The sequence below is a fragment of the Parasteatoda tepidariorum genome, chromosome 11 (genome assembly GCF_982258835.1).
Source record: "Parasteatoda tepidariorum strain Cologne lab strain chromosome 11, Ptep-v5.0, whole genome shotgun sequence".
In the NCBI taxonomy this organism is placed as follows: Eukaryota; Metazoa; Arthropoda; class Arachnida; order Araneae; family Theridiidae; genus Parasteatoda; species Parasteatoda tepidariorum.
The window spans coordinates 71,615,537-71,642,303 of NC_141765.1; the positions used below are offsets into that span (position 1 = coordinate 71,615,537).

Here is a 26,767-nt window from a genome sequence, read left to right on the forward strand (position 1 = left end):
TTAATTTTCGCTGAACGAACAGTAATGCATAATGGGCAAGATTTTGAAGGAAAAAAAAATTTATAAATTCTTCTTAAACTTTAGATATATGTAACACAATAATGTGTGTTAATTTTAAGTAAAAATTATATTTTATAGTTCTCCATCGTGTGGTATCTTTCAGATCAGACTCCAATATGAAGCCCTGGTTTTTGAAAACGTGTGTAGCAAAAATAATTAGTTTGGCGCTTTCCGCCTTAAATTTCTCTGTTTGAACATACAGAACAATCTTTACTCTATACATCCTCACAGTGCAGCAATATATGTAGTTTTGCCCCTATGCTGTGGCTAACATCTTTGCAGTGGTGGCTGAGAGTAGACATACGACCGTAAAGAGTTAAGTTTCTTTATTTAAAGGTACTTTTGAAATGACTCAATTCGAAAGTGACCGATTTATTATTTCATCATTTAGAAAAAAGAGCAAGAAATTTTATAATCCATGATGAATGATTCCGAAAGTCTTTACTTAATGTAAAATTAAAAGAGTTATGTACACTTATAATGTCGATTACGATCTGAAACTTTTTCTGTATTCATAAATGTATTTTCAACTTGAATAGTATGGGTTTCAAGTTTTGAAACATTAATTTGCTGGAGAAGGGGCAATCAGCTCCAGTAATCGTACTTTTGTACGTATATATAAATATGGTTTAAAATCTATGGAAGAAATCAAAATAATAACCATTACATTAATGTTTTCTGTAGGAAGTGAAACCGACTTAAAATGATTAATAAATTTTTTTTTCTTTGGAAAAAAAACATTTTCTAATTTTTAATTCGGGACATGAATTTATATTATAGCTTAATTAACTGACCTTGTCTAGTTTTAAACTCAAACAACTGAAATCACTCGTCGAAGTAAAAATTATGATTATTATTTGACAATTATTTGAAATCTTTTAAGAAAACTCTTCAATATTTGACAAATTCACTTCCTCAAACAACTTCAGTGGAGTTCTCTTTGACCGTTAAATTGTAATACAGGATGATACAAAGGTTTCCTGGGTTCAATTGCTGCTCCTTTTAATTTATTTTGTATTTTCATATCACTTATGCGGTAGACATTAAACCTAATACTTTTTACAAAATATATGTCTTAACGAAGATAATAATTTCCTCAATTTGATGAAACGTTCACTCAGAGAATATCCTAGGAAACAGTTTCGTCAAAAGAGAAGAAGTTTTGCTCAAAAAAGAAGAAATTTTAGTATCATTTTTTATACAGTGGAAACGATATTGGAGTATAAACAGCTGTACTTAGTCAGTTTTGAAGTCGCAGGCCAGTTTTGAACAACTAAGTTGAAGAAATGACATTAGAAATTACGATGACATGAATTATAATAAAATTAAAAACTAGTGCTTTGATACTAGTTAGTGTTAAAAATAAAACTAGATTACCATGATTTCAGAAATAGTGCTTTAAAACGCTCATGGTTTACGCGTTTTATTTTTAACATTAATATACTTAAGGAAAAACTTGTCTGAATAATTGTGTATCATGGATTGATGGTATTATTTAATCTCGTAGTTGCCGATTTAATTTTTTTTCACTGTATCTCGCACTATTTACGAGAAAAGAAAGATAATCGACTAGTTCATTTTCGTTTTCTTACCCCCTAACCACTATTTTTTCCATAAAAATTTAGGATAAAAAAAAAGATGTTAAAAAGGGTTCCAATCTTTAGTAATAACCGCTGTATCGGGGAATAATGAATTATTGTAGTCATGTTCACAATTTTGAAGAAGTTTTTAAATTTGTTAAAATTTCAAATTTGTCTCCACATCTGCTTTCTTCTGGCACAAGAAGTTAAAAACAGCGTTTGCCGTTCTCATTAACTATTAAAGGATAATAAATGAAATTTTTTAAAGAGTAAAAAAAAAAAAAGAAAAAAAAAAGACAGTTTTACTTGTTTTTCTTCTAATTCCTATGAAATATAGTGAATAAGACTAAATTGTAATAAAGGATGCGAAAGAAAATTAATATTAAAAAATTGCATTTATTTTTACGCAGTCATGATTGTAGCTTACGACACATAACTTTTCAAGCCCTTTAAATAATTGAAAACTAATAATTTCGAAACTAATAATTTCGAATCGATTTCAATAATTTTATTATCTTTAATCTTAGTGAACATTAAATTACAAATTAATACAAAATCTACCGAAAATTTCAGATTTTTTGAAATGCAAATCACGATTAAATGATAATAAACTCTTCACCCCCCCCCACAATATTTTACGTTATTCATCATAAACGAACTAAATAACATTCAATTTATTAATTTACACTGACAGCGATAACCTAATGGTATTGCAAAGATTTCTTATTAGAATTTAAGCTTTTTGTTTTTGATAATTGTTGAATTGAACCAACTTTCAAAAAAAAAAAAAAAAACACTTTAATGTTGATATTAGAATTTTTTTTCTTTTATGATTAATACATAAAAAATAAACAATACTATTTGAACAGGTGTTATGCGCACAATGTGCAAAATAAAAACGTAATACTTAAACGCCGTCCATCTGCTATTAACACGGTTACAGTTACATTAGGTTGAACCATGCTTATGGGTCCTTCTGTGAAATCACTTCAAGTTTACTAAGAGGCATTTTAAATTGAACGGTAATCATGGTGTAATCAATATGGTACTATTATCTGTGTTGGTATTATCCAGTAATTTTAACACCACAATTCAATATTCAAATATTTAAAATAATTGATTTTTAATATGATTTCTTGAAACTCAATGTTACCATATTGAAAATTGCAATAATCATCGAAATATAAACAGTGTTCCGATAAGACTTGCGCGTGGTGCAACTGTTGAGTAATATTTTTTTCTTTTGAAAGCAAACACTTAGAAAAATCATAAATGCAGCGGAAACGTTTTTAATTATTTATAATTTATTTCGATTAGTCTTTGTCGTAACTCGTAATCACGAAAATCTCTAGATTGCTCTCATGTTACCCGCAACGCCTTTGAAAGAGCGTCATCATGTCCCAGAGTTTGGGTTTCAAAATAAACCAAGTTACGAAGGGAGAAAAAGTGTAATAGCTATAATATATATTTATTCTATACGTTTTAATCTATAAGTCTGTAAACTTTATTCTATAAGTTTCTGTTTACAATTTAACTGATAGGTAGTGGCGTGATTTTTTAAACCTCATATAACTTGAAACTAATTGAACTAATTAAGAAACATTTGTGTGCTTAAGTATTTTAAAATACAAAACAACATTGCTCAACTTTTAATTCAGCGAAAGACGAAAATAACAAACTTATAATTTTTGCTTTTCACTCTGTTATTTTCACGTCTTTATACCTGAAGCTTACTTTTTTATGATACTTTAACTCACTTTTTATGATTTTAAAGGCAAAAAAAAGAAACGATTATTCATTTTTAATTGTACAATTAATTGACACATAAAACAACATTGAAGAATTCAATTTTTTCAAAATAACATTGACATTGAAGAATTCAATTGTTATTTTGAAAAATATTAATAATCTTTATTTCTTCTAATAAAAATCTATATACTCGGTCACTATATATTTCAGGAAATAAATAATGTTTTTAAAAATGCTCCTATACATTACAAATATTGAGAAAACTGCTGCAACACGATAAATTCCTGAGTTCTTTAGTGCTATTTATGGTGTTTTTTTCTGCTTTGAGTTTGATAAATTTTAAATTTGAATATTTTTTCTCTAGATCTAAAATGTGGTTTCCCCGGAACTCCAATGTATGGCTTTGTTTCTCCAAATGAAGCAGCTTATGAAGAAGGGGCTATAGTAATGTATTCTTGTCTTGTTGGGCATATTCTTTTAGGTTCTTCGATAAGTAGATGTAAAGGTGATGGCACGTGGTCTGAAGAGGTACCTGTTTGTGGTAAGAGCATATTGATTAATTAACAGATACAAATTAAAAATTGCATAATTCATTCAAATCAAGGTCCATAAAAGAAAACAAAAACCTTGAACCTAACTGATAATAAAAAATTTTCAATTAGAAGCGTGTATTCTTAATTGCGTAAATTTTATAATTTAGTTTATATCACAGAAGAGATAGTTAATTTTATTACCTTTTCTCAGATGACAGCATGACCACACTTGTGACCGCGTCCTCAACACCAACTGCTCCTGGTTATCCAGCGGAGCTTGCTATCGATAAAAATAAAGAAAGATGTACTTATTTGCAACCAAAGAGCCCGAGATGGTGGCGGATAGATCTTGGTGATAATAAGGAATATAAAGTTTTGTCTGTTGCAATAACAGTTATGAATACAGGTAATACACTGTTTCTATCATTGATATATATATATATATATATATATATATATATATATATATATATATATATATATATATATATATATATATATATATATATATATATATATATATATATATATATATATATATATATATATATATATACCAAAAAACTCGATAATTTTTACCGAAGAGAGCTTTGATAATAAGTTTCGTATAATTAACAATTAAATATGGTATTATAATGTGCGGCAAAATTTGGTAATTTCATCATGATACCGTAGAGCATGGAGTAAAAACCTTTCATTCGGTTAAATTTAATTTTCTGTTTTGAATTTTTTACTAAATGTGAGATAAAAAGAACTATCATTTTGAAAACCAGAATTTCCTATGACATGTAACCATATAAACAGAAAAATTACCAAAGAATGGTTTAAATAAATAAAAAATCAAAGATTTCACCAACATTTTTATCACCATATTACATTGTAAGAAATTACATCTACCTTTATTCTCTGGTCCGGAATTTTGCGAAATTTCGCCTGAAAGCTTGCCATCAAGAAGTGGTAATTAAATGAGGGAAAAAGGGCAGAACAGAAAAATTTGGGCACAATTTTACCTTAACAGTTGGAAGGTTATTAGCTAATAATTCGTCTTAACTTTTTAAAAACGAATAATTTACATTCACAAAATATGTCTTCATTTTGACACAAGTCAGAAAAACTCCGAGCAAACTCTTCTCCAAAGTGAAGAAATCACTCTCTTCATTTGCTTGCGTTACAAATTTTGTCAGAAACATAATACTACGTATCTATTTACTTAGATGATTAGGACATGAGTTCGCCGTCATCTATTAGAAATGAACATTGACTAGCTTGCACACCAACCACAGTTCCACGCCCTCAGCTCAGAAAGTTTTGCAAACAGAATGTTAGAGAAGAAACAGATAAAGAATGTTAGAGCAGTCACTGAACGCATTGAGAGAGTGAGAAAGCAATTTCGTCAAATTTTTCAGAGTATGTGCTACGTCAGATATGACAGAATAGTCTTAAATAACGAATTATAGCTTTAAGTTTAGAGAAACTTTGAAGTTTTAATTTTAAGCGTTACGCTCCTAAGACTAAATATCTCTCTTAATAATTCAAGGCTTTATATTTTGAACTGGTTTAAACGTTGAAGTAATAAATCATCACTATGGGTGTAAACTAAAAAAATAAATAATTTAAGTAAATAAATCATTTTAAAAAAGAAAATCATTGTCTTACATAAATATTTAATAATTTGATACCTACTTAGTTCTTATTGAAAAATTATATTATACAAAAGTATTATTTTCAGTGAATGACTGATTCCGGAATTCCTTTATTTTTTTTTTATTGATTGATGTATTTTACAAAAAATCACATTTGTGCTAAGATACTTGCATTAGCATTGACTTTTTTTTATTTTGTAAACTTCTTAAATAGTTATTAAAATATTTTTTTCAGATAAACATGTGAAGTTCTCAGTATTTGTTATTCAAATTCAAAACCAGATAGCTTCGTACAAAAGATGTGCCTCATTTAGTGGAAAATTTGGTATTGAGTCCTTTTATTATCTTACTTTCCATTTTTAAATAATCGTTTACAAATCTTCTGAATTTTAGACGAAATCTGTTTATCCACCTTCTTTGATCCAGAAAAAAACATTGAAATAAATTATTTACTAGCTATATTCTCAGTTTAAGAAAAATTTATCATTTCAGAAGAAAATTTGTGGGTTTTATAAATATGATTTTCATGTAATATAGATAAATCCGTACGTGAAAAAAATCACTTAAAAATTAAAAATACAGTGCTTCTCAAAATTGATTATTTACTGTCATAGATCTAATTATATTAAGGAAATTGCCATACTACGAGAAATGACCATTTTAGTATAATATGAAATAGAAATTAATGACAAAACAAGTTCAATAAAACAGGAAACTTGCAAAAATATAATACAGTAACAGTTTAACATTATCGTCGTTTACTATGAAAGTAGGGGAGAGTGGGGTCAATTGTAACAGTTTTTACTTAACTATTTTTAACTAACAAAAAATCTAATATATTATTAGTATTAATTGACAGACGAGTAAAGTAGACTATCCTCTACTGGAAAAAAAAGTAAATACCTTATTTTAAATGTTATTATATTAGTCATTAACAATTTTTGACAGTCGTGCGCTTGTTACAATTGTCCCCACTTACGGGGTCAATTGTAACAGTTCATAAATTCAACTAAAACATAGTTAATAATACATATTATCATAGTTTTGATATATTTTTTTATTGATCAAAATAGTAGTGATATTTTAGGAGTAAAAATAATAATGAGCAGAGACCTAAAGGGTTAAACTTTTAACTTTAAGGGGTTAAAATTTTTAATTTATGCTGTGAAAGGTGACAAATAAAATAATGCACATGCAGCATAATATAAATGATATAGGAAACTATTGATGGTTCTTAAAGGGTTAAGTAATGGTTTGTAAACATAAGATTATTTATTTTCAGCTGTTACAATCGTCCCTTTACTTATTGTTACAATTGTCCCCAAGACGCCATTTCAGCTTCATTTGTTAAAAACAATGCTAGTTAATTAACAAAACTAATCTTTTTCTTTTTGAAATGTTAATTAAGGTGTCCATTTACATATTCGGTTAATAATTTTTATTTGTTTAAACAAAATTACTTTGTTACAATATAATATTCTAATGCCAAAAAAAGTACTTACGTAGCGTGAAAATATCTTTTGTGATGTAACTCTTTCAAAAGTACATAAAAATGGTTGCCAGCAGCGGTGTACATGTAGATTTATTAAATACACCTTGTGCGCCACCTAGGAACCAAATCTAGAATCCGACACTCGAAATTTTTGCTCTGTTAAAATCGTACCGTGTTACAATTGACCCCACTCTCCCCTATACTATACCGTGTAACATTTTACCATAATTTTTACAATAATATTGATTTAATTACTGTGATTTAGTAAAATTTTACAGTAAATATTACCGTAAAAATTACGGTATAACAAATTTTTCGTTTTTTTTTTTGTTTATAATTTTTTGTTTACAATTCTACGATGAAAATAGATTTTACAGTGAAAAGTACCGACATCCTGAGTGCCGGTACTTTTTCCCGCTATTTCATCCAGAAATTTTTACAGTGCAGTTCAATACCTCTTAAAGGTTGCAGCAAGTTTGTACATTTTAAGGTATCAATATTATGGTTTAATGATTAATCCATTTTTCTTAGAGTTGCACTCATTAAATAAGAAGCTAAAATTCCTTAATTAAAATAATAATCTAAAATGTTCAAATAAAGTTTTATAATAAGAGTTTACTTTTAAAAACATTTCACCGTTTCGAGAAAGCAAATATTTGCTTAAATTATAATTATGTGCTTATAGTCATAAACTATGCTTAGATACAAAAAATAAAAGAAACTTGTGAATGAAAACCATAATAACTACGCTTTAAAAAGTATAGTCGATATATATATAGAGTTCGGAACACACAATTTTTTCAAAAGACTTATCTACATTTGTTTCATTCAGCACAATGTCATACTTGTAAAATTTTATTAGCTGCTTGTTGAACTGGTTCGAAATACAAATGCTTCGTCATCTATTTTAAACTTTATTAGTTCATCGAGATAGTTTGGTAATTTGATATATTTACGTTACACTAGAGCTGCACAATGAGCTATAGGCGACGTCCTGGGAAACATCCCTGTGGGTGATCCGAAGACATGCAATTTTGATCCTCTACAGAGGGGATGACACCCCTGATTTGGTAGCCCGGCGAGCTGCGCGCGAAGTTGAGCACTTTACGGTAGAACAGATTAACGAGGACCGATACAGGGCACCCTCGGTCCCTACTACGGCTGATCAAAATGATCCCCTCCCGCTTACTGACCGCCGCCAGTGATGCAGAATGTTTACTCTAGTGTTGTAGCTCTAGAAAATGAACCTGAGTGTTCCGTAGTGATCACTTTTTACAAAATACGCTGCTTTTAGAAATGGACTGACAGTTGCGAAGTTGTTTTCCTTTTACCATGTTTTATGTTTCCCCGGATTCCAGAAAAATATATGTAGTATATAGGTAGCATCTATCGAATTACAATTTAAGTAACAGTAATAATATATTACACTTCATTCAGAGTATATATAAAAAAAATCAAATTAAATTTACATTAAAAGCTTTGAAAGGAACAGTTTCATTTTCAGTTCTAATTCTAAAAAACAATAATTATTTAAAAATTATATCACTATGTGAGAGGGTATTTCATATTATTGTTGGAAAACAATATGTAATATGAAAAACAAATTTGCGGTGACATTTAGATAGAAGGAAACATTGTTTAAAAAGCGACATGTTAACACATATATGTATATTTTATATTTACACTACAGTTTCTTAAAACATCTTAAAAAATGAATTTTGATTTTCTTGGCAATATAATGTTGATTCAGTTATTTTAATTTTGAGTTTGTGCAACGTTAACGTAAATGTTTTGTTTATATAAATAAAGTAAACAGACATCAATATATTGCAATAGGTACTCAAACGATGGTGTTATTATGTGCAGAAGGAAAAGGTATAGACGGCCACCGAGTTCACATAGAAGATTACGATAAAGATGACAAAGGATATTTTGAAATATGTGAAGTTGAAATTCAAGTTAAAAAAGGTATTCATTAAAAATAGTTTACAAAAAATTTCTTAGACTTTTTAGGAATGAAATTATTCAAAAGAATTCTGCAATCACATAAGACTGATTTTTTTCTAGTTAATTGTTATTCATCTATCAAAAAAATGTATTTCTACTTATTTCTTTTACGATAATCAAATAAATTACTAAGAGGACATTTTTTACTATTATAGTGGTTGTACAGGAGACAATGCAAGCATTGTATAGCGTTACAGTATTTTTAACTTTACAGATTTTTAACAGCTTATTCTGCACTAGAAAGGTGAAAATTTAAGCAAGTGGCAAAAGTATTAGCTAATATGGAAAAATATAATATGTCAATACAAGTTAGCTACTAGAATAGAGCCTACCGTGATAGCTCAGGGGATAGAGCCTACTCATTCCAATGAGGTGAGACCGGGTTTGAATCCCAGCAATGACAAGTCGATACGAATTCCGCATCCTGCTTGCACCGACCACAATGCTGACGTAAAATATCCTAAGTAGTAGACTGATCATGGGCTAGAGTCCCCTTGCCATTAGGCTAACCATGGGAGGGGATTTTCCTCTCCATGTAACGCAAATGCGGGTTAGTTCCCTCAGAAAGTCCTCTACGAAGACAAATTGCTACAAAGCAATTATAAGGCTACGGAGTTGAACATTGGTAGTTGTAAACTCAGAATTGAGTAGGCTGTTCAACGCCGTTTATAAAATACGATAATATACTGAAGAGCTTGTTACTACTATTTATTTTTAAATTTGCCTAATTATCATAAAAATTGCCCAAAATAGGACAAAGTTAAAAAAACGTTATTACAGTTTTATGAAACTTTACCAATTTTTTCACCAGTTGAATTCAGCCATTTTTACAATTTAGATGAGGGATACAAGTGTGGTGCACCAAGTAGAAGCTTATATTCAGTTGAAACTTACCGCAATGATGATATGGTGAGATATGGTTGCTTAAGAGGCTATAAACTTTCAGGAAAAGTTCGGAGAGAATGCACAGAAGAATCAGGACAATGGTCTGGGGAACCACCTATTTGTATACGTAAGTAAAATGCCAAAATTTCAATTTTCCTTGTAAAAAAAAAAACAATATCATTCACAAATGGTCTAATTAATTGCACTATCGACACTGTAGTTAATAACTTATATACTGTGCATGCTTTCTAAATGATATTTTTTCCTTCAAAAAATCATCTGTTTTTTTGTCACAATCAGAAACGCACTAAAAATAAGAGCAAAATACACTTTAAGAGCTTTGTTTCGAAACTCTTTTCAAAAATATATCGTTTATTTTACATTTCTTGCTTATTGTTTCTGTATACTATATATTTCTTTATTATTTAAAACGCAGTTTTTGATTTTTTTCTGATTTCTTGCGAAATTAACAAAAAAGAAAAGTTTTAAGCTTATCATGCATACGAAAAACTTGATTAGAACTCTCAATAGCATACCCATAATTTTGAATTGTTTAAATTCAATGAATACCCTAACTTCAAAGTTATGAAACTTTGAAGTATCTTTTGGCGTTTTTGGAGTACCGATTTGTCTATTATTATCTATTGTTAAGTATTATCTTAAGTCATTATTTTCACGACAATAGTTGGATTTACTTGCACATTTTGCCTTCAAACTCATATTTTCGTCCAGTTGAAGGGATGCTTCATTTACTTCCGTTTTAAATTTAATTTGAAACTATTTTAGCCATTGTATGCGATCCGTTGGAGCCAATTGAAAACGGTGTTTCTAACATGGAGCATGGCAACCAGGGTGTTCCACTCGAAGGTGCACAGGTCTTGTACAACTGCAACTATGGCTATATGCTGGTTGGTAACGCAGATAGAACTTGTGAAGGAGATGGATCATGGAGAGGAAAACCACCTAAGTGTAAAAGTAATGCATTTTAAGTTTTTTAAATCATACACTGCAAACACTTTTAGTGTATTTTATCACAAAAATGGTGGCAACTACTTTGCACTGAAGTCGCGTAGAACTAAGGGGAGTTCACCAAACACCAATAATTTTCCTTACACTAATAGGTGTAAAGAAGTTGCCAACATTTTGGTATTTAATGACACAAATATTTATAATTACTGTAAGATAAAATACACACAACAGACATTAAGTTGTTTTAACGAGACAATATAAGATAAGAATCAATAATTTTGTATGCATAGAAATACTAATTATGAAAATAAAATTCGTTTGTAAATCAGACGTACGCGGTGCACAGAGAGAATCTTGAGACGAATTTGAACTAGGATTAATAGAGCAAAATAGGAAATATATATTATATATTTTAAAATTATTCTATACAGTTTACAGAGACTTGAAAATTAAATCCTTATTACCCAACTGAAAACGAACATACATATTCTAGCGGTTGACTTTAATTTCTGTAGATGAAGCACAACGAACTTCACACCAACTTAAAATCGATTGTAAACACGTATCAAAAGCACGCCAACATTGGAGCTTCTGACAGAGAAAATATTTAACGTATAGTGAGAAGGTGCGTGATTTTGGGTGTGGAATACTTACATTTTAGGAGCTTTCACACCCTCTTTAAATTGTATTTGAACTCTCGATTTGGTGTTAACTTAAAGAGAAGTTTTTCTTCAACAATTATTTGAGTTGTTCAACAAAAAATTCGGAGAGATATTACACCATAGTTTTTTCAGTGTACATTAACTTCATTTTTTTACTAATATTGATGTAGTAATTTTCTTAAATATTCTAACTTTTTTAATTTTAAGCACTTTCCAAATGGGCATGCATTATAGTGTCAGAAATACAGTAACGCCATAATTCAGGTTTAAAAGATTGGTATTATTTTAGTTATAACATGTCCTGCTGAAATTCCCTATGATGTTGGTGGTAAATGGAGATATCAAACTACTAGAGTAGGAAGTAATGCAACTTTAAGGTGTAGCAACGATAAATATGACGGAGAGAACCTTCAAATTGTATGCAAAAACGATGGCAAGTGGAGTGAACCGCAAGCCAAGTGCTTAATTCGTAAGCAACTTTTTATTTTTTTATCATAATTATTTCACTTAATGTCAAAATTTAGGAGCTTTTTGGTTTGTTTGAATAAGATGATGATATGGCAATAAATATTGAAAGACAAAACAGTTATGAAATTGTGCCTAGACGTTTTGTTTATTTATGTAAATATTATCTTTAAATGAACTTCATGCGATGCTGAGTCTTTCAATATGTTTTGTATTATTTTGTCCCGCAATATAAACTTATTTTTTATAGTATTTGCTTAAAATTTTAAAAAATAACTGCATGAAATTAGGAATACATGTATCTAAAAAAAAAAAAAAAAACTTTTATATTTTTTCAGAAAATTAGGAATTTTCTCACTAATAAAAAATGCACATCAATAACGATTTTTTATCGGGTTTAATTTAATTCATTCAAAGTTTTCCCGATTCAATTTTATAATTTTGTAACCGTCGTTGAACAGCCAATCCAATTTTTGGGTTCACGACTACTAATGTTCAACTCCGTAGCCTTGCAATTTTGAGCCCAATCCAGAGGACAAGGGAACTCCTGGATCAAGTATCAACTCCTGGATCAATTCAATTTCAAATTAACCAAAAGAAAAAAATCTCGTTGCCACCATATCAAACATTTAAAAAAAAATTGTGAAAAAGTACTTACTGAAAAAGGCCAAAAATAATTTTTTGGACCAAAACTAAAATGAGGGGGACATTTTGAAATATGACTCAAATTTTGAAAAAAAAATGGAGCAACAGGAGAAGGTGACTCTTATGTTTTTAACTGAAGAACTTTTTCGTTATTTATGAGTCAATTTTCCTTATTTTGCTATCATTAGAAAAAGAAAAGGGATAACACAGTAATAAAACTACTGAAATGCTGGAAATACATACATAAGTAATTGGCAATTTGCATTAAAATCATTTTTTGGAGACATTTGTTTATAAATTTTCGAAACTTTTTACAATGAAACTCACATTTTTTCACATAATGTTGCATCGAATACTTTTTGAGATAAAGAAGTCAAGAGGGTATTTTTTGTTTTGGATCATCAAATCGCTAATAAATAGCCATTAGCCGAAACATTTCATGATTTAAAGATTTTTTTATAGTACAATAACAAAGTTCTTCGGTCTCATTTTTTTACTAATGGTAAAACATCATACATTTTAACATAAAAAGTTTTTGTGAGTTTTATTTCGTGTTATTAAAAATTTAAAAAACTGTTTTTAGCCAAATTATTTTAAATGCTTTTTATTGTGCAATAACAAATATTTTCACAAAAACCTACGATATGGCAATTTTCATATGCAGCACGACATTTTTGCTGTAATATAATTAAGGAATCAAAAGCACTTCTTTAATAGTTGTTAATTTTTTAAGATTTTGCACCTAAATAACACTTTGAAAGATATTTCTAATTTTAAAAGCATTTTTAAATGCTTTACTATATTTTATATGCGATTTTTTTCAACAAAATCATTACAATTATCCTACAATTATCCTAAAATTATTTTAGCGTACATATGTAATATACTTCGCCTTTCAAATATTTATTATGAATATATTCTGTAGGCAGAAAATGAAATAAAAATCGTTTTTTTTTAATGTTATTTCAGTAGGGTGTTTTCCTTTATTTCACTCCAATCCATATTTAACTTATTTTAATCTTTTAAACAATAAAACTGCTTTAATTAAAAGCTTCTTTAATAAAACTACTAATACTTCTTTAATGAAGTTAAACCTGCTGATTTCTTTTATAATAAAACATTCCTATAATACCAAACATTTAACTTTTTTTTCCGTTTCGATATTTTTCATAACAAAACATTTCTATAATATGAGTTACTTTAATTTATTTTGCGTAATGAAATATTTTTCTGAAATAAAACTTTTCGTTTTCTTTTATAATGAAACATTTTTCCTTCAAGAAACCACATAATTTCATTAAAGCATTTCTATAATATAAAGCATTTTAATTTTTTCAGATTTGAGTTTTCAAGTTTTCCTTTACCTTTTCAGCAATAGCTCTTGCAAAAAAGGAAATTACACCAAGAATTGTCAATCAAGGAGGTGAGTAATATATTTATTTTCCCCTGAATATTTAATTCATTTTCAAGTTTTATAACTTAAATTAAGGCCTATAATATTAAAATATTAATTTAATTAAGCACAACCAAACATAGCACAATATTTTGAAAAACATTAAATCAATTCCTTTAACTTTTTGAAAAAAATAAGTGATTTTATAAACACTAAAATTAACATTTAAATCTTAATAAAACTCTGTGTATGTCTATGAGTGTTTAGTGCAGCTGTTTATGCAACGCTTATGTTAAACTTCTATAAAAAATCAGAATCCTAAGGTCAATTTTAGATAAGCAGTAAAAAGTCGATAAAAGTTATGTAAAACGCAAAAAAATAATGAAAAAATGAAAATAAATAAATAAAATAAACTGAATACCAACCTGAACAACTTTTGATCTAAGGATTGGATCTTCACGTTCTAGGACTCAATTTTAATGGTTCGAGGGAGTGACGTCAAATATGCTAATAAGTTAGTGCAGATGATATTTTAAACTATGAAATCAGTGAAACTATGAGTGATTGAAAGTTTGAACCATTAATGTTAATTTTACCTTTTGCATATTTCGAGAACTTATTTTGCATATTTTGAAGGGAAGTGAAGAGCTTTGCACACAATTAGCAAATTCATTTATCCAAAGATAATTCCATTCAAAAAATTACTTTTAGTAAAAAATAATTATTTATAATTTTATTTAACAATTTTCGAATAAACTTTGAACTGTAAGGCTTATAAATTTTTACATCATTTGAATAAAACTTTGTGTATATCTATGAGTGTTTAGTGCAGTTGTTTATGCAACGCTTATGTTAAACTTCTGTAAAAAATCAGAATACTAGGGTCAATTTTAGATAAGTAGTAAAATGTCGATAAAAGTTATGCAAAATGCAAAAAAATAATGAAAAAATGAAAATAAATAAATAAAATAAACTGAATACCAACCTGAACAACTTTTGATCTAAGGATCGGATCTTCACGTTCTAGGACTCAATTTTAATGGTTCGAGGGAGTGACGTCAAATATGTTAATAAGTTAGTGAAGATGATATTTTAAACTATGAAATCAGTGAAACTATGAGTGATTGAAAGTTTGAACCATTAATGTTAATTTTACCTTTTGCATATTTCGAGAACTTATTTTGCATATTTTGAAGGGAAGTGAAGAGTTTTGCACACAATTATCAAATTCATTTATCCAAAGATAATTCCATTCAAAAAATTACTTTTAGTAAAAAATTTTTTTTATAATTTTACTTAAGAATTTTCAAAAAAACTTTGAATTGTAAGGCATATAAATTTTTTTCATCATTTTAAAGAACACAATTTTAAAGAAAAAAATACAAAATCCAAGTTAAATCTATCCTATCATATAGTTCTTGAGAAATCGAATATAAAAATATGTCTTCTTTTAAATTTAATTTCTCAGGAACTATTCCTTCACTTCACTCAAATTTCTTATTTTACGCTTAATATTGCATTCTTCAAAATGATGTAAAAAATTATATACTTTACAACTCAATTTTTTTTTCTGCTATTATTAAGTAAAATAATAATTATTTACTAAAAGTTATTTTTGCATGGAATTAATAAAAGAATTTCATAAATGTAAACAAAAAATTTTCATTTAGCTCAAAAAGTTCTCGAGATATGGAGAAGTACGCAAAAAGCAAGATTAACATTAATAGTTCCAAACTTTGGTTTGCTCTCCTGACTAAATTATTAGGACACTAGGACACCATATTTCTCTGATGGCGGCTAACCTCTTTGTCTCTATATCTATCTATCGATATATGTATATATATATATATATATATATATATATATATATATATATATATATATATATATATATATATATATATATATATATATATATATATATATATATATATATATATATATATATATATATATATATATATATATATATATATATATATATATATATATATATATATATATATATATATATATATATATATATATATATATATATATATATATATATATATATATATATATATATATATATATATATATATATATATATATATATATATATATATATATATATATATATATGTGTGTGTGTGTATATAATTCTTTTTTTACCAGATTATACCAGCTTGTATTTCTAAATTTTTTCCATTATATGAACTTAAAGAATTTTCAGATTATTTCTGATTCAATTATAATTACTTTCATTTTTATAAATAGAATCTGAAATATTTAATAGCATCTTATTGTAACGAAATTTTTAAACAGTATAAAGCTAGCTACTTGATATCAGCTTTAGTATTTAATCTTTGCCGCTACTCAAGTTTAGAAGAAATAAATCATCAAATAATTCACGAAATTTTTAATCTCTATCAGTGAAAAACTTAAAGTCATGTTGTCCAGATTTTTCTCTGTTAATCATTTCAAAAATTATTCGGTGTACATACAATAAGTAGTAAAATCCAATATTCTGAATCCAACTCACCTAATAAATTCAATTATTCAAAGTAATAAGTTAATTGTTAATTATTCATACTAAAAGCATGCTTAAAAATAATTATTTAAGCCTTTTGTGCAATTATTGCGAAAATCAATTGATCTGAATAAACTAAATTTATGTAAGCAAGAACTTTAGAAGAAATTAATTTCAATATATTTTCTTATCTAGGTGTTATCTTTGGAATGGTAGTAGCTGCTATAATGATTGTTGTTGTCTTAGTTGGAGTCTATTTATACGATCAACGAAGGTGAACTACAAATTACAGTTCTTCAATTACACTTAAACAGTATACAGGCTAAGAAAAGCCTCGCACATTAACGTTTGGCTTTGGTGGTTTTAAAAGGCACCAGTCTAAGAATTTAATTGAACATAAAGTGACCTTTAATTGAGTATAAAGTATCCGTAAAGTATCAATAAGTAAAAATCTTTATTTTCAGTTTTAGCAGATTAATTTTAGATGTTAACGGAAAATGTTCGAAATATTGCCCTCTTTCATGCGTGTTTCCATAGTCCAAATTTTACCAAATTTGGGACTAAGGGTGTTACAATAAATGTTATAAATGCAATATTTCTTGCTGAAATTGGAAATAATACTTTACCTACACTATTTGTTCCTTGCCTTCTCACATTTTTCTTCCAATTTTTGACGGATAACTTTCTTTTGATTTCTCTCCATTTTTCCTCAACAAAAATGGAGAAGCTACTTGCTGACAAGAAAGTTAACTACTGATCCAGTTGCTTTAAAATGGTGATCTGATCATGTCATGGTCGAGTAACTGAGTACTAGTGCTTCAAAACATTTATTATGGAACTCTTAAATGGCCCGGGAATGTGACTCTTGAATAAAATTAACGCCTCATTCTTTATTATCTTCTGTATATGTTAAAGCAAAGTTTCACCGCCTTGATCAAAAAACGCTTCATAAATGATTTTATTACAGGGCAATATTAACGATCACCACTGGATGGCTAAATATAACAAATGGAGAATAAAAATTATCTGCCAGTCGCAAATTGATAGCTAATTTTTATATTTAAAATGCACACCATGTGCATTTTATTGTATCGTTATTTTTATAAAAATAAATTTGGAATTTTTAAGAAAATTTTACAATACTTTGAAAATTAGTTTATGTCACGCTTTTTTTATCAAAATATTTCTTCATTTTAAAAATGTACAATGTTTTAAGACATGATTCAAAAGAATTGCCTTACATTATTAATAATAACAGATCTTTTTATCGTTAAAAATTTAAATTTTTTAAAGAGTGGCCACATATCTAAAAAAGTGGCACAGTTAAAAATGCTATAACTGGCCAGTAGCAAATTTTCCTAATTATGCCCTATAGATGTCAAAATCGACCATAGTGATTGTTATATATTTGCAACAAACTGCATTACCTGTAGGAAATCAAAATTCAATGCTTTTTCACTGAATTATGGGTTTTTGGTGTGCGTGACTTTAAACTTACACTGTATGAGGGTTGTCCAAATGAAAAATAAACAAGTGTGGCAGCCTCAGAATACAGTAAAGATAGTGGCACAACCATTCAGGGTTATTAAGTACTGTAAATGCACCGTACGCTAAGTATGCTTGATTAACCATTTCACATGCATAAAGTCAATGTAAACGCATGCTTAGAATGTTTTGTCCAGAACAGAAAATGTTTACTGAAGCAATTTTTCGTATAAAAAGACCGTTTCTTTAAGCAGTCAAAGTGCTCCACAAACATAACGAGTCGTAAAACTTCGAATACCATGAATCATAAACAGCAAAACATTCATTGGCGTTTGCTTTCCTTGAGTCTCGGCTTATTCGAAGTTGATATGCGCTGCTTACAATAAAAACACCATTAAAAGTTGTTTATTATTGACAGTGTTCGTCATAAACAGCTACCATTCGAAGATAAACACATGTATTATGTTCACCTTCTGCCACTAAAAATCACCTCACTGTACGTTGTAACTTTACATTCATGTTAAATACACTCGTGTAAGCTGGTTAATTACACGCAATTTGTGGTGCACTCCTCTAACTTTTATTTATAACCCTAAAGGGTGTCGTTGCTATATCACTACAGCATTTCTAATGTTACAACGCATGTTTTCTTTCATTTAGGACAGGGATGGCGAACCAATGGCACGCGTGCCATTTATGGTATGCAACACAATATCTTGGGCACTCCACCGATCACAATTGTTGTTACGCTATGAATTGTTATTACACAAATGTTATTACGCCTATGTAACAATTAAATTAAAATTCACAAAAAACAAACAAAATAATAAAAAATTATTAATAAAAAATTAAAAATTAATACTAAAAAAACAATTAATAACCGTAAAAAACAAGCTAACAATAAATAACTAGAAAAAAAAATCAACAGTCCTGCTTAAACTAACATCTTACAACCTAATATAAGTTATTGGTCATCTAATCTGCAACAACAGAAGTCACTCTGATGTTACTTTAAGTTGAATTACGTGTATAACTGAGGCATTGCAAAATGTTTTTTTTTTCAATGTAAATAAAGAGTTTTGAATTGATAGTATTTAGTATTATTATTTTCCCAATAATCACGATGTCAAATTTATTTGACGGCACGTCTATGACCTCATTAAGCAATTTTTTAGAAAAAATGGCACGTTGGTGTATAAAGGTTCGCCACCCCTGATTTAGGCAATCCTTATACAATCTCATGCAATGAAAAATTATGCTACGAATCAATATCTTTTTTTAATTTTTTCTAATTCAAGGCGAAACAATAAGCCTGAACTTCCCAGCCGATTTCAAGAGCCGCCTCTTCCACCACCTAGACCACCTCCTAGAGCCAAAGAAAATGCTTTTAAGTCAGCCTTCAAGGGATTTTTGAATAGAGATAATCCTGATTCAAGCAAAAGTTCTTGGAAGACTCAAAGTTTACCATCCAATCAAGCTCCTGCTGATGAAACAGAGTCCATGCTAAATTCCAAAAAAGCTTTTTCATACGGCGAATCTCTACCTAGTGGTGAAAATGAAGAATCACCAGCTTTAGTGGAGGTTGAAGTCTTACCACCCCAGCCACCCCATCGTTCCGGACGAAAAGGTGTTATAACCCCTGTTCCAGAAGAATCTGAAAATACAACTGTTGATGATATCGTGATTGAAATGGATGAAGCAGATAGCAATAAAGGTATACTTAAGAAAAAATATTATTTCCAAAACATCTTAAGGTGGAATCAACTGAACTGAATTCAACTAATTACATAGAAATGAATTGAATCGAACCGATTTCAATTAATAGAACTTTTTTTTTCCAAAATTTTTCATTTTGCTATTTTTTTTATTTTTTTTCTCTAGTGTATTTATTCAGTTTTTATTAAAAGTTAAGTTTTAAATCCTGAGTTTTAATTTTTATCTTTGGTGAGAAGTCCAGTTTAAAAATGGAACACACAAAATTTCTCGTCAAAAATAAGTGGTGACCCAGATTATATCAAATTTGCAGAATGCGTAAGCAGTCTGACTTCTGCATTTCTTGGATTTTCAAATTTGATAAGTTTTATGGCGATTGTCTGCTATCTTGCATCCTGAAAAGAATGATTACTATTGGATTTAGAATTATCTATTTGAGAGGAAATGTATATTTTTTCAACTAATTGCTTTAAGTTCAGTTCAGTTGATTGATCTCAATCTATTGACCATTTTTTTTGAAGGAATACCGTTTTTGAAAAAAGTACAAACTTGGTACATGTATTTTCATGCTATTTTAATTTTGGTGAATTTGAAGATACGTTAGATGCAATCTTAAATTAATTGAAAATAACCAGACCTTCAGAGATAAATTAGTGATTAGCATAATCAGTTTTATAAATAAAAGTAAATCCAATGGACTATAGAAATATAGCAAAAACATTTGGTAACGCAACTGGCTTTTCAAATTAGTCACATGTTGTTAGAACACATAGTGTCACGTTTTTTATACAGGCAACTTTATAAAAAAAGAAACATTTGTTTTTCTTGATCTATTTTTAAATAGTGAGAATGTAAACAAATTTCTTTGTTGGATTATCTTAGTTGGAAATTTTTCGCAAATATATTATTTGTCTTATATTCAATCATATTACAGCAACATTATGAATGCATAACAATTTTTTTTTGAATGGCAGGCACTGAACTTTATTCGTTTCGACTTAGAAGATGCCAGAGGCGTTACTCATTTCGCGTTACCCAGTGGGCACCTGTGAACCAAAGTCACGGAGGCGAGTAGCATTGCTCACGCCACATTGCCACAAACCCGTTCATAGGGTGGGCCACATTCACACATCACACACAATAGACAGCACAAGAGAGAGAAACATCCATGCCCAGAGCGGGATTCGAACCCTCTGCCATTGGCTTCGTAGTCAGGCTCGCTAACCGCTCGGCCACCTGGCCGTGAATGCATATCAAAATACAATAATAACAAGTACATTAAATATCTTAAAAATAGAATATAAAAAAAGCTTAATGTTTTAAAAATATTTTTTTCAATAAACTTCTATTTTGTCAAATGTTTACCTACAGTATTCATACTGCTTTTGAATGCATATATCTTTAATTAATTTCCACATAATAACATTAATAATTTTTAAACGTTATCCACAAGTATGTGTATTTTAGATGCTGGCAAATGGGTAAAAATACTTATTAAAGTAGATAGTAAAAAAGCAACAATATTCGCATACATATATAAACTTTAAAAAGAATATACGAATATACACATTAAAAAAAAGAGAACCTTCTTATGTTATTAAAAAAAAATCTTTTTCATTTGATTTCATAAAGATATACTCTCAGAGGTTAATAAGTGTGCTATTCAAAATATCTCTGTCCTCGTTAATATTTTTTTTCGCTATTTTGAAACTATTTTTATTACAATCGTACAATAAAACTCTTTAATACATAGTGTGCTAGTTTACAATACTTTGTACTCTTCTATCCTGCAGAAGGCTCTCTTCGATTCAGAAATACCACTATAATTTCATATACCGTTGAGGAAAAATCTCAACAGTTTTTTTATTATTGCACAACTGCAGTTTAAAATATAAACTTTAAGGTTTCATCAAATCCGTACATTCTGTAAAAACTAAAAATAGTTATACTACTGGGAAAATTTAAATTAATTAAAAATATTTATACTTTCCTAATGAGTGATTTCATGTCAGGACTGATAGGAGTTATAGTATTGAACAGGTATTTTTACGAACATGAATAAAATTATTTTCATGTATTTACGTACATTTGGTACTAAAATATTCTCGTTTAAGATGCATATTTAAAAATTTTTTTTGATAAATATATGATTTATAAAAATGTGCGATAAATGTGATTCTGCATTAGTCGATTTTAAGTTCATAATTAATCTTTTTAATGATTTTATTTAAAATAAAAATTCGAAATTTATATTGAGTAAGAAAACTTATGAATGAACTCAGATGAGGTCATTCGCTGATCTAGTTTTTAAACAACTTCTCACTGCAGTCTCAGCCATTGACTGCAAATATCTGTCACTTTGAAATGTTCAACGACTGCTTTTTCCTTTTCTATATACCATTTGGAATATTCATTGACCAAAATTAAACGAAATGGGAAAGAACTGTTTAAACTGCCATTTATAATGTTATTTATCTCAAAAGTAGCTTTAGTATGCACTAGACCTTTCATTTCTTGATTTTAACTTAAACAGCAATGTATTTAATTATTACTACTTTCAATTTGTAGACTCTTCTGCAAAGGACAACGTAAGTGATTATGCTGCAGTTGATTATGAGAAAAAAAGACAATCTCGGCTTTTAAAAGAGCAAGATTCATTAGAATCAGCAAGTCCTCTTCCTTTGGACGACAGTGACAAGAAAGAACCTTCTCGTTCTTCAACTCCTGCAAACAATTTAAAGGAAAGCGATGAAGAAGAGGAAGAAGAAGAAGAAGAAAGTGAAGACAGTCAACACACTGAATCTCAAAAGGAAAGAGAAGAACAAGAGAGAAAAGCAAAGGAGGAAGAAGAAAGAAAAGCCAAAGAAGAGGAAGAAAGAAAAGCGAAAGAGGAAGCAGAGCGAAAAGCGAAAGAAGAAGAGGAAAAGAAAGAGGAAGCTCGTTCTCGTAGAAGAAGAACTCGAGATGAACCACCTCCTGTAGTTGAAGAAAGACCTGTTTTACGTAGGGTGCGAAAGTATTAACAATTAAAGTTGAAATTTAATTAAAGGAAAAGACACGTTAAGGAGTTTCCCGTTTGCTCTTAATGATAAAAACATTGCGAAGATTGATACATATTGTATCGTAATTTGTTTTGAAGGGAAAAAATGATTACAACTTTGGCATTCCTTTTGAAGACCATCCCAATCTTTCTAACGATAATGTCTATTAAAATCAGTATAACCATTACAGTGTTAAAAAAATCCATGTTATTTTGTAATTTATAATGTATTAATTTATAATGTACCAATGTAATGTAATTTATAATGTACTAATTTATAATAAGTTGTGTTTTAAACAAAATAGAAATTTGAATACACAACATGTAATATTTCATAATTAAAAGAAGACAAACCTTTATTATTGTGTTCAAGTACTGAATGATAATAAATATCATTTAAATGCTTGTTTCAAGTTAATTTTTTTTAAATCTTTTCAATATAAAAACGTAATTGAAAACTTCTTTGCAAGCTAACTAGAGATTAATATAAAAAAATTGAGCATTATTTTGATAACCATATTTTATTGATTGAAAACAATATTTAAAAAAACAAATAGTAAAACCAAAAACCCTAAATGAGTATCACATTAGCACGCTTTCATCAGGTGACAAATGTAACACCAAGACACATTAAAATTTTCTACAATTTTACTATTCGAGATTTTAAATGTTTTTGGGCTTTTTCAAGAATTAACTTTTGCAAATTTAACGATTTAGTTAATATTATTTGTATATAAATATAGCCTGCGTTTTTATTACAATATCTCGCTAAAGATTAAAATTGCAATATGAATGCACAACAACTATTCTACTTATCTATATAAACTTTAAATGTCATTCATAAAATTTACTTATGAAAATTTTTTAACAGCTCCATGTTGAATTACAAACTTTTTTTTAAACGTTTTTACACAATAAAAGTCTCATATACAACTAGTAATTTTTATAATTAGATATCACATTTTCCTTATTTCTACAAACATTTGTTTTATAAAAAAATGATGTGGAATTCTACACACGTTATATAAAAGTGTTTTTGAGGCTGATTGCAATTTTTCTGACTTATAAGTATCCATACATATTGTAAAGTCATTGCGATAATTGTGCTTGAAAATAAAATTTATGCTGCACTTGCTTCGTTATTTATTATACACAATTCATACAGATATATTTAAATTGCTTCTATTACAGAAAATTTTTAAAAATACACTCATTGCTGTAAAAATTAGCGCATTTATAACTGCATAGGCATGATTGACAGTCACCCACCGTTGCCTCTATTTGGAGTGGTGTCACTCTCCATGGGATTAGAATGCAACTGGATGGAATCTCAGGTCGTCTTCAGGTATGAATGCAGATTTAATTTGAGCTATGATGACCATCGAGTACGAGTGTGGGGACCCCGTGGTGACTTCTATCCTGCTTACGCTGTACAGCAGCACACCGCTTCTACAGCTGGTGTTTATGACGTGCCATATACCATTCATGATCACACTTAATATTGATCCAAGGTACCATGACAGCCCCAATGGTACGTTTGTGATATCCTTCAGTCAGATGTGTTGCCATTCATGAAAAGAATCTGAGGACCCTCGACATTGCTCAGCACCACACAGCAAATGTGTCACAGTAATGTCTAAGAAGGCCAGGAAACCACCCTTTCCTGGCTTTCTTAGTCCCCACCAGGGACTAATATAGGGGCCTTTATATCTATGGTCCCCACATTTTATCTGGGACCACTTGAGATGGAAAGCCTTCAACTTGGCACCCCCCTCCTAGCCATAACAGTTAGTCAATTTCGCCATGTTTTTGCAGCAACTGTGAAACAAGTTGCCGCAGGACATCATAAGGGACTTGTCTGTCTTAACGCCCGACACATCCTGCATTCGCGCTAGTGGTGACACGCAAGGATACTAAAACCTCCATGCATTTGTAATTTTTTCCTGAAATAAATGATCAATTTGCTTTGGTTTTTTGATCACTTACTTATATCCACGTTGTACTTACGTATGTAAAATTATTTCGTTTCATTCTGACAACTCTCGTTCAATTTTATGACAATGAGCGTAAATATATATTTGCCTAATATTGTCAGTATTCTGATATAATTTGCAAGCTATAATAAAGAGGTTGATAAAAATTATGACTCTCAATTATATACTAATCATTGATAGGGTTTTATAACTTTAAAGTAACTGAAGTTATAAATTTAAGTATTAAATTGTCAGTTTAAAAAATTCCGAAAATTTTAATTTTTGAACTCAGTTTTAAATTGTATGGTATACATCATTTTGAACTATATTATCTTATATGCTTTTTTACATGATGGTTCTTAAATGACAAAATACAAAGTATGAACGAAATGGGTTGAGCAACTTATGAGTTACAAAATTTAAAAAAATAAGTGTTTTTCTCATATTTTAAATTTTTTTATATTTCAACAACTATTTGACCGTTCACCTTTCCTATTTTGTCATATTGTTTAAAATGGTATGAAAAATTTTCATAACTTAAAACTCAAAATTGATAACATACAATAATAATTTTTTTTTATATTTATTTTTAATTTTTTTTTTATATAGAACTGTCTTTGGATAAATAAGTTTTATGAATGTGTGAAAAAGTTTTGATTTTCTTAAGAAGTTCTGGAGATATGGGGAAATACGCGAAAAATGAAATAAACATTAAGGGAGCAAAAACACTTTCTACCACTCTCTTACATAAACTATTTTTTTTAGAATACAACTGCCTCCCCATCTTATTTTGATTTGCAAAAAAACTGAATTTGAAACATTATTCATATAAAAAAAGGCAATTGAGATGAAACATATTAATCTTTATCGAAAAAAATTAAATTTTTTTTTACCTAATCACTAGTTAGCACTAATAGTACTAGCATATAAGAAGAGATCTTTCGAACCATAAAAACTGCAAAATATGATCATTAAAAGAAAGTTTTTCCTAAAGATTGTTTTGGGGAGCAGGTTATAGCGTAAAGAAAGGACCACCTGAATAACTTTTGATTTAATGATCAGATTTTCACACTTTAGGACTCAATCTTAATGGCTCGAGGGGGGGGGGATCTCAAACATTCTAATTAATAAGTGTAAGCGATATTTCAAGTTACGAAATCAGACACAAAAACGTACTTTCTTTGAATAAACATTTTTCCCCCGACGGATTCAGATTTCTGACCTCCAAAATATGGGAGGTAGCCGCAATCTAGGAAATATGGTCTAGTTTAGTCGGGAGTGGGCTCCAAAGGTTGGACCCCTTAATGCTAATTTTACTTTTTGCGTATTTCCCATATCTCGAGAACTTTTTAAGCGAATTGAAATTTTTTTACACACAATCGTAAAATTCATTTATCCAAAGATAATTCATTGAAAAAAGTAACTTTGAGTAAATATTTATTCTTTTATTTAAGGATGGTCAAACAGTTTTTAGTTGTAAGGTATAAAAATTTTTTGCATAATGTTAGAGAATATAATTTTGTATAGCAAAATACAAAATTCGGGCAAAATCGGTAGAATAATTCCTCCGAAATCGAATTTTAAGTATCTGACTTATTTCAAACTCAATTTCGGAGAAACTACTCGACGTTAAACATTTGGAATGAGAAGTTCTGAAGTAAAAAATAATTATTTTAGTATTTTTTAATGGGTGTATAATTTTAGGTTTTCTTTCCTTTAATATTTATAGAAACACTAACTCTAAAAGAATAATGAATAAATGTTAAAGTATCTAATGATTAAAATAAGATTTTTTAAAATTTTTATTTTTCTAGCAGCAGTTAATTTCTAGCAGCAGTACTTGATGTGTACTTCATTCGCTGGAGTGTAAAAACACTCCGCACAGACATATAAGGATTAACAACAAATAAAAGAAAATTTAAAAGCATTAAAGCATTTGAATTACAAAAGCAATTAGAACA

The 26,767-nt window shown here is 28.8% G+C and overlaps 1 protein-coding gene across 1 annotated transcript in view; it reads left to right on the plus strand.

Annotated features, from left to right (window-relative positions):
- The window catches only part of LOC107455477 (complement component receptor 1-like protein), a 45,103-nt gene extending 21,140 nt beyond the window's left edge, over positions 1-23,963 (plus strand). The window contains exons 2-12 of the mRNA XM_016073059.5: positions 3,754-3,930; positions 4,134-4,328; positions 5,801-5,890; positions 8,894-9,025; positions 9,903-10,076; positions 10,736-10,924; positions 11,870-12,049; positions 14,063-14,113; positions 16,791-16,869; positions 19,379-19,794; positions 22,362-23,963. Coding sequence (XP_015928545.2) covers positions 3,754-3,930; positions 4,134-4,328; positions 5,801-5,890; positions 8,894-9,025; positions 9,903-10,076; positions 10,736-10,924; positions 11,870-12,049; positions 14,063-14,113; positions 16,791-16,869; positions 19,379-19,794; positions 22,362-22,816 — 2,138 coding nt within the window. The 3' untranslated portion in view covers positions 22,817-23,963. The remainder of the gene's footprint in view (positions 1-3,753; positions 3,931-4,133; positions 4,329-5,800; positions 5,891-8,893; positions 9,026-9,902; positions 10,077-10,735; positions 10,925-11,869; positions 12,050-14,062; positions 14,114-16,790; positions 16,870-19,378; positions 19,795-22,361) is intronic.
- The last annotated feature ends 2,804 nt before the right edge of the window (positions 23,964-26,767 follow it).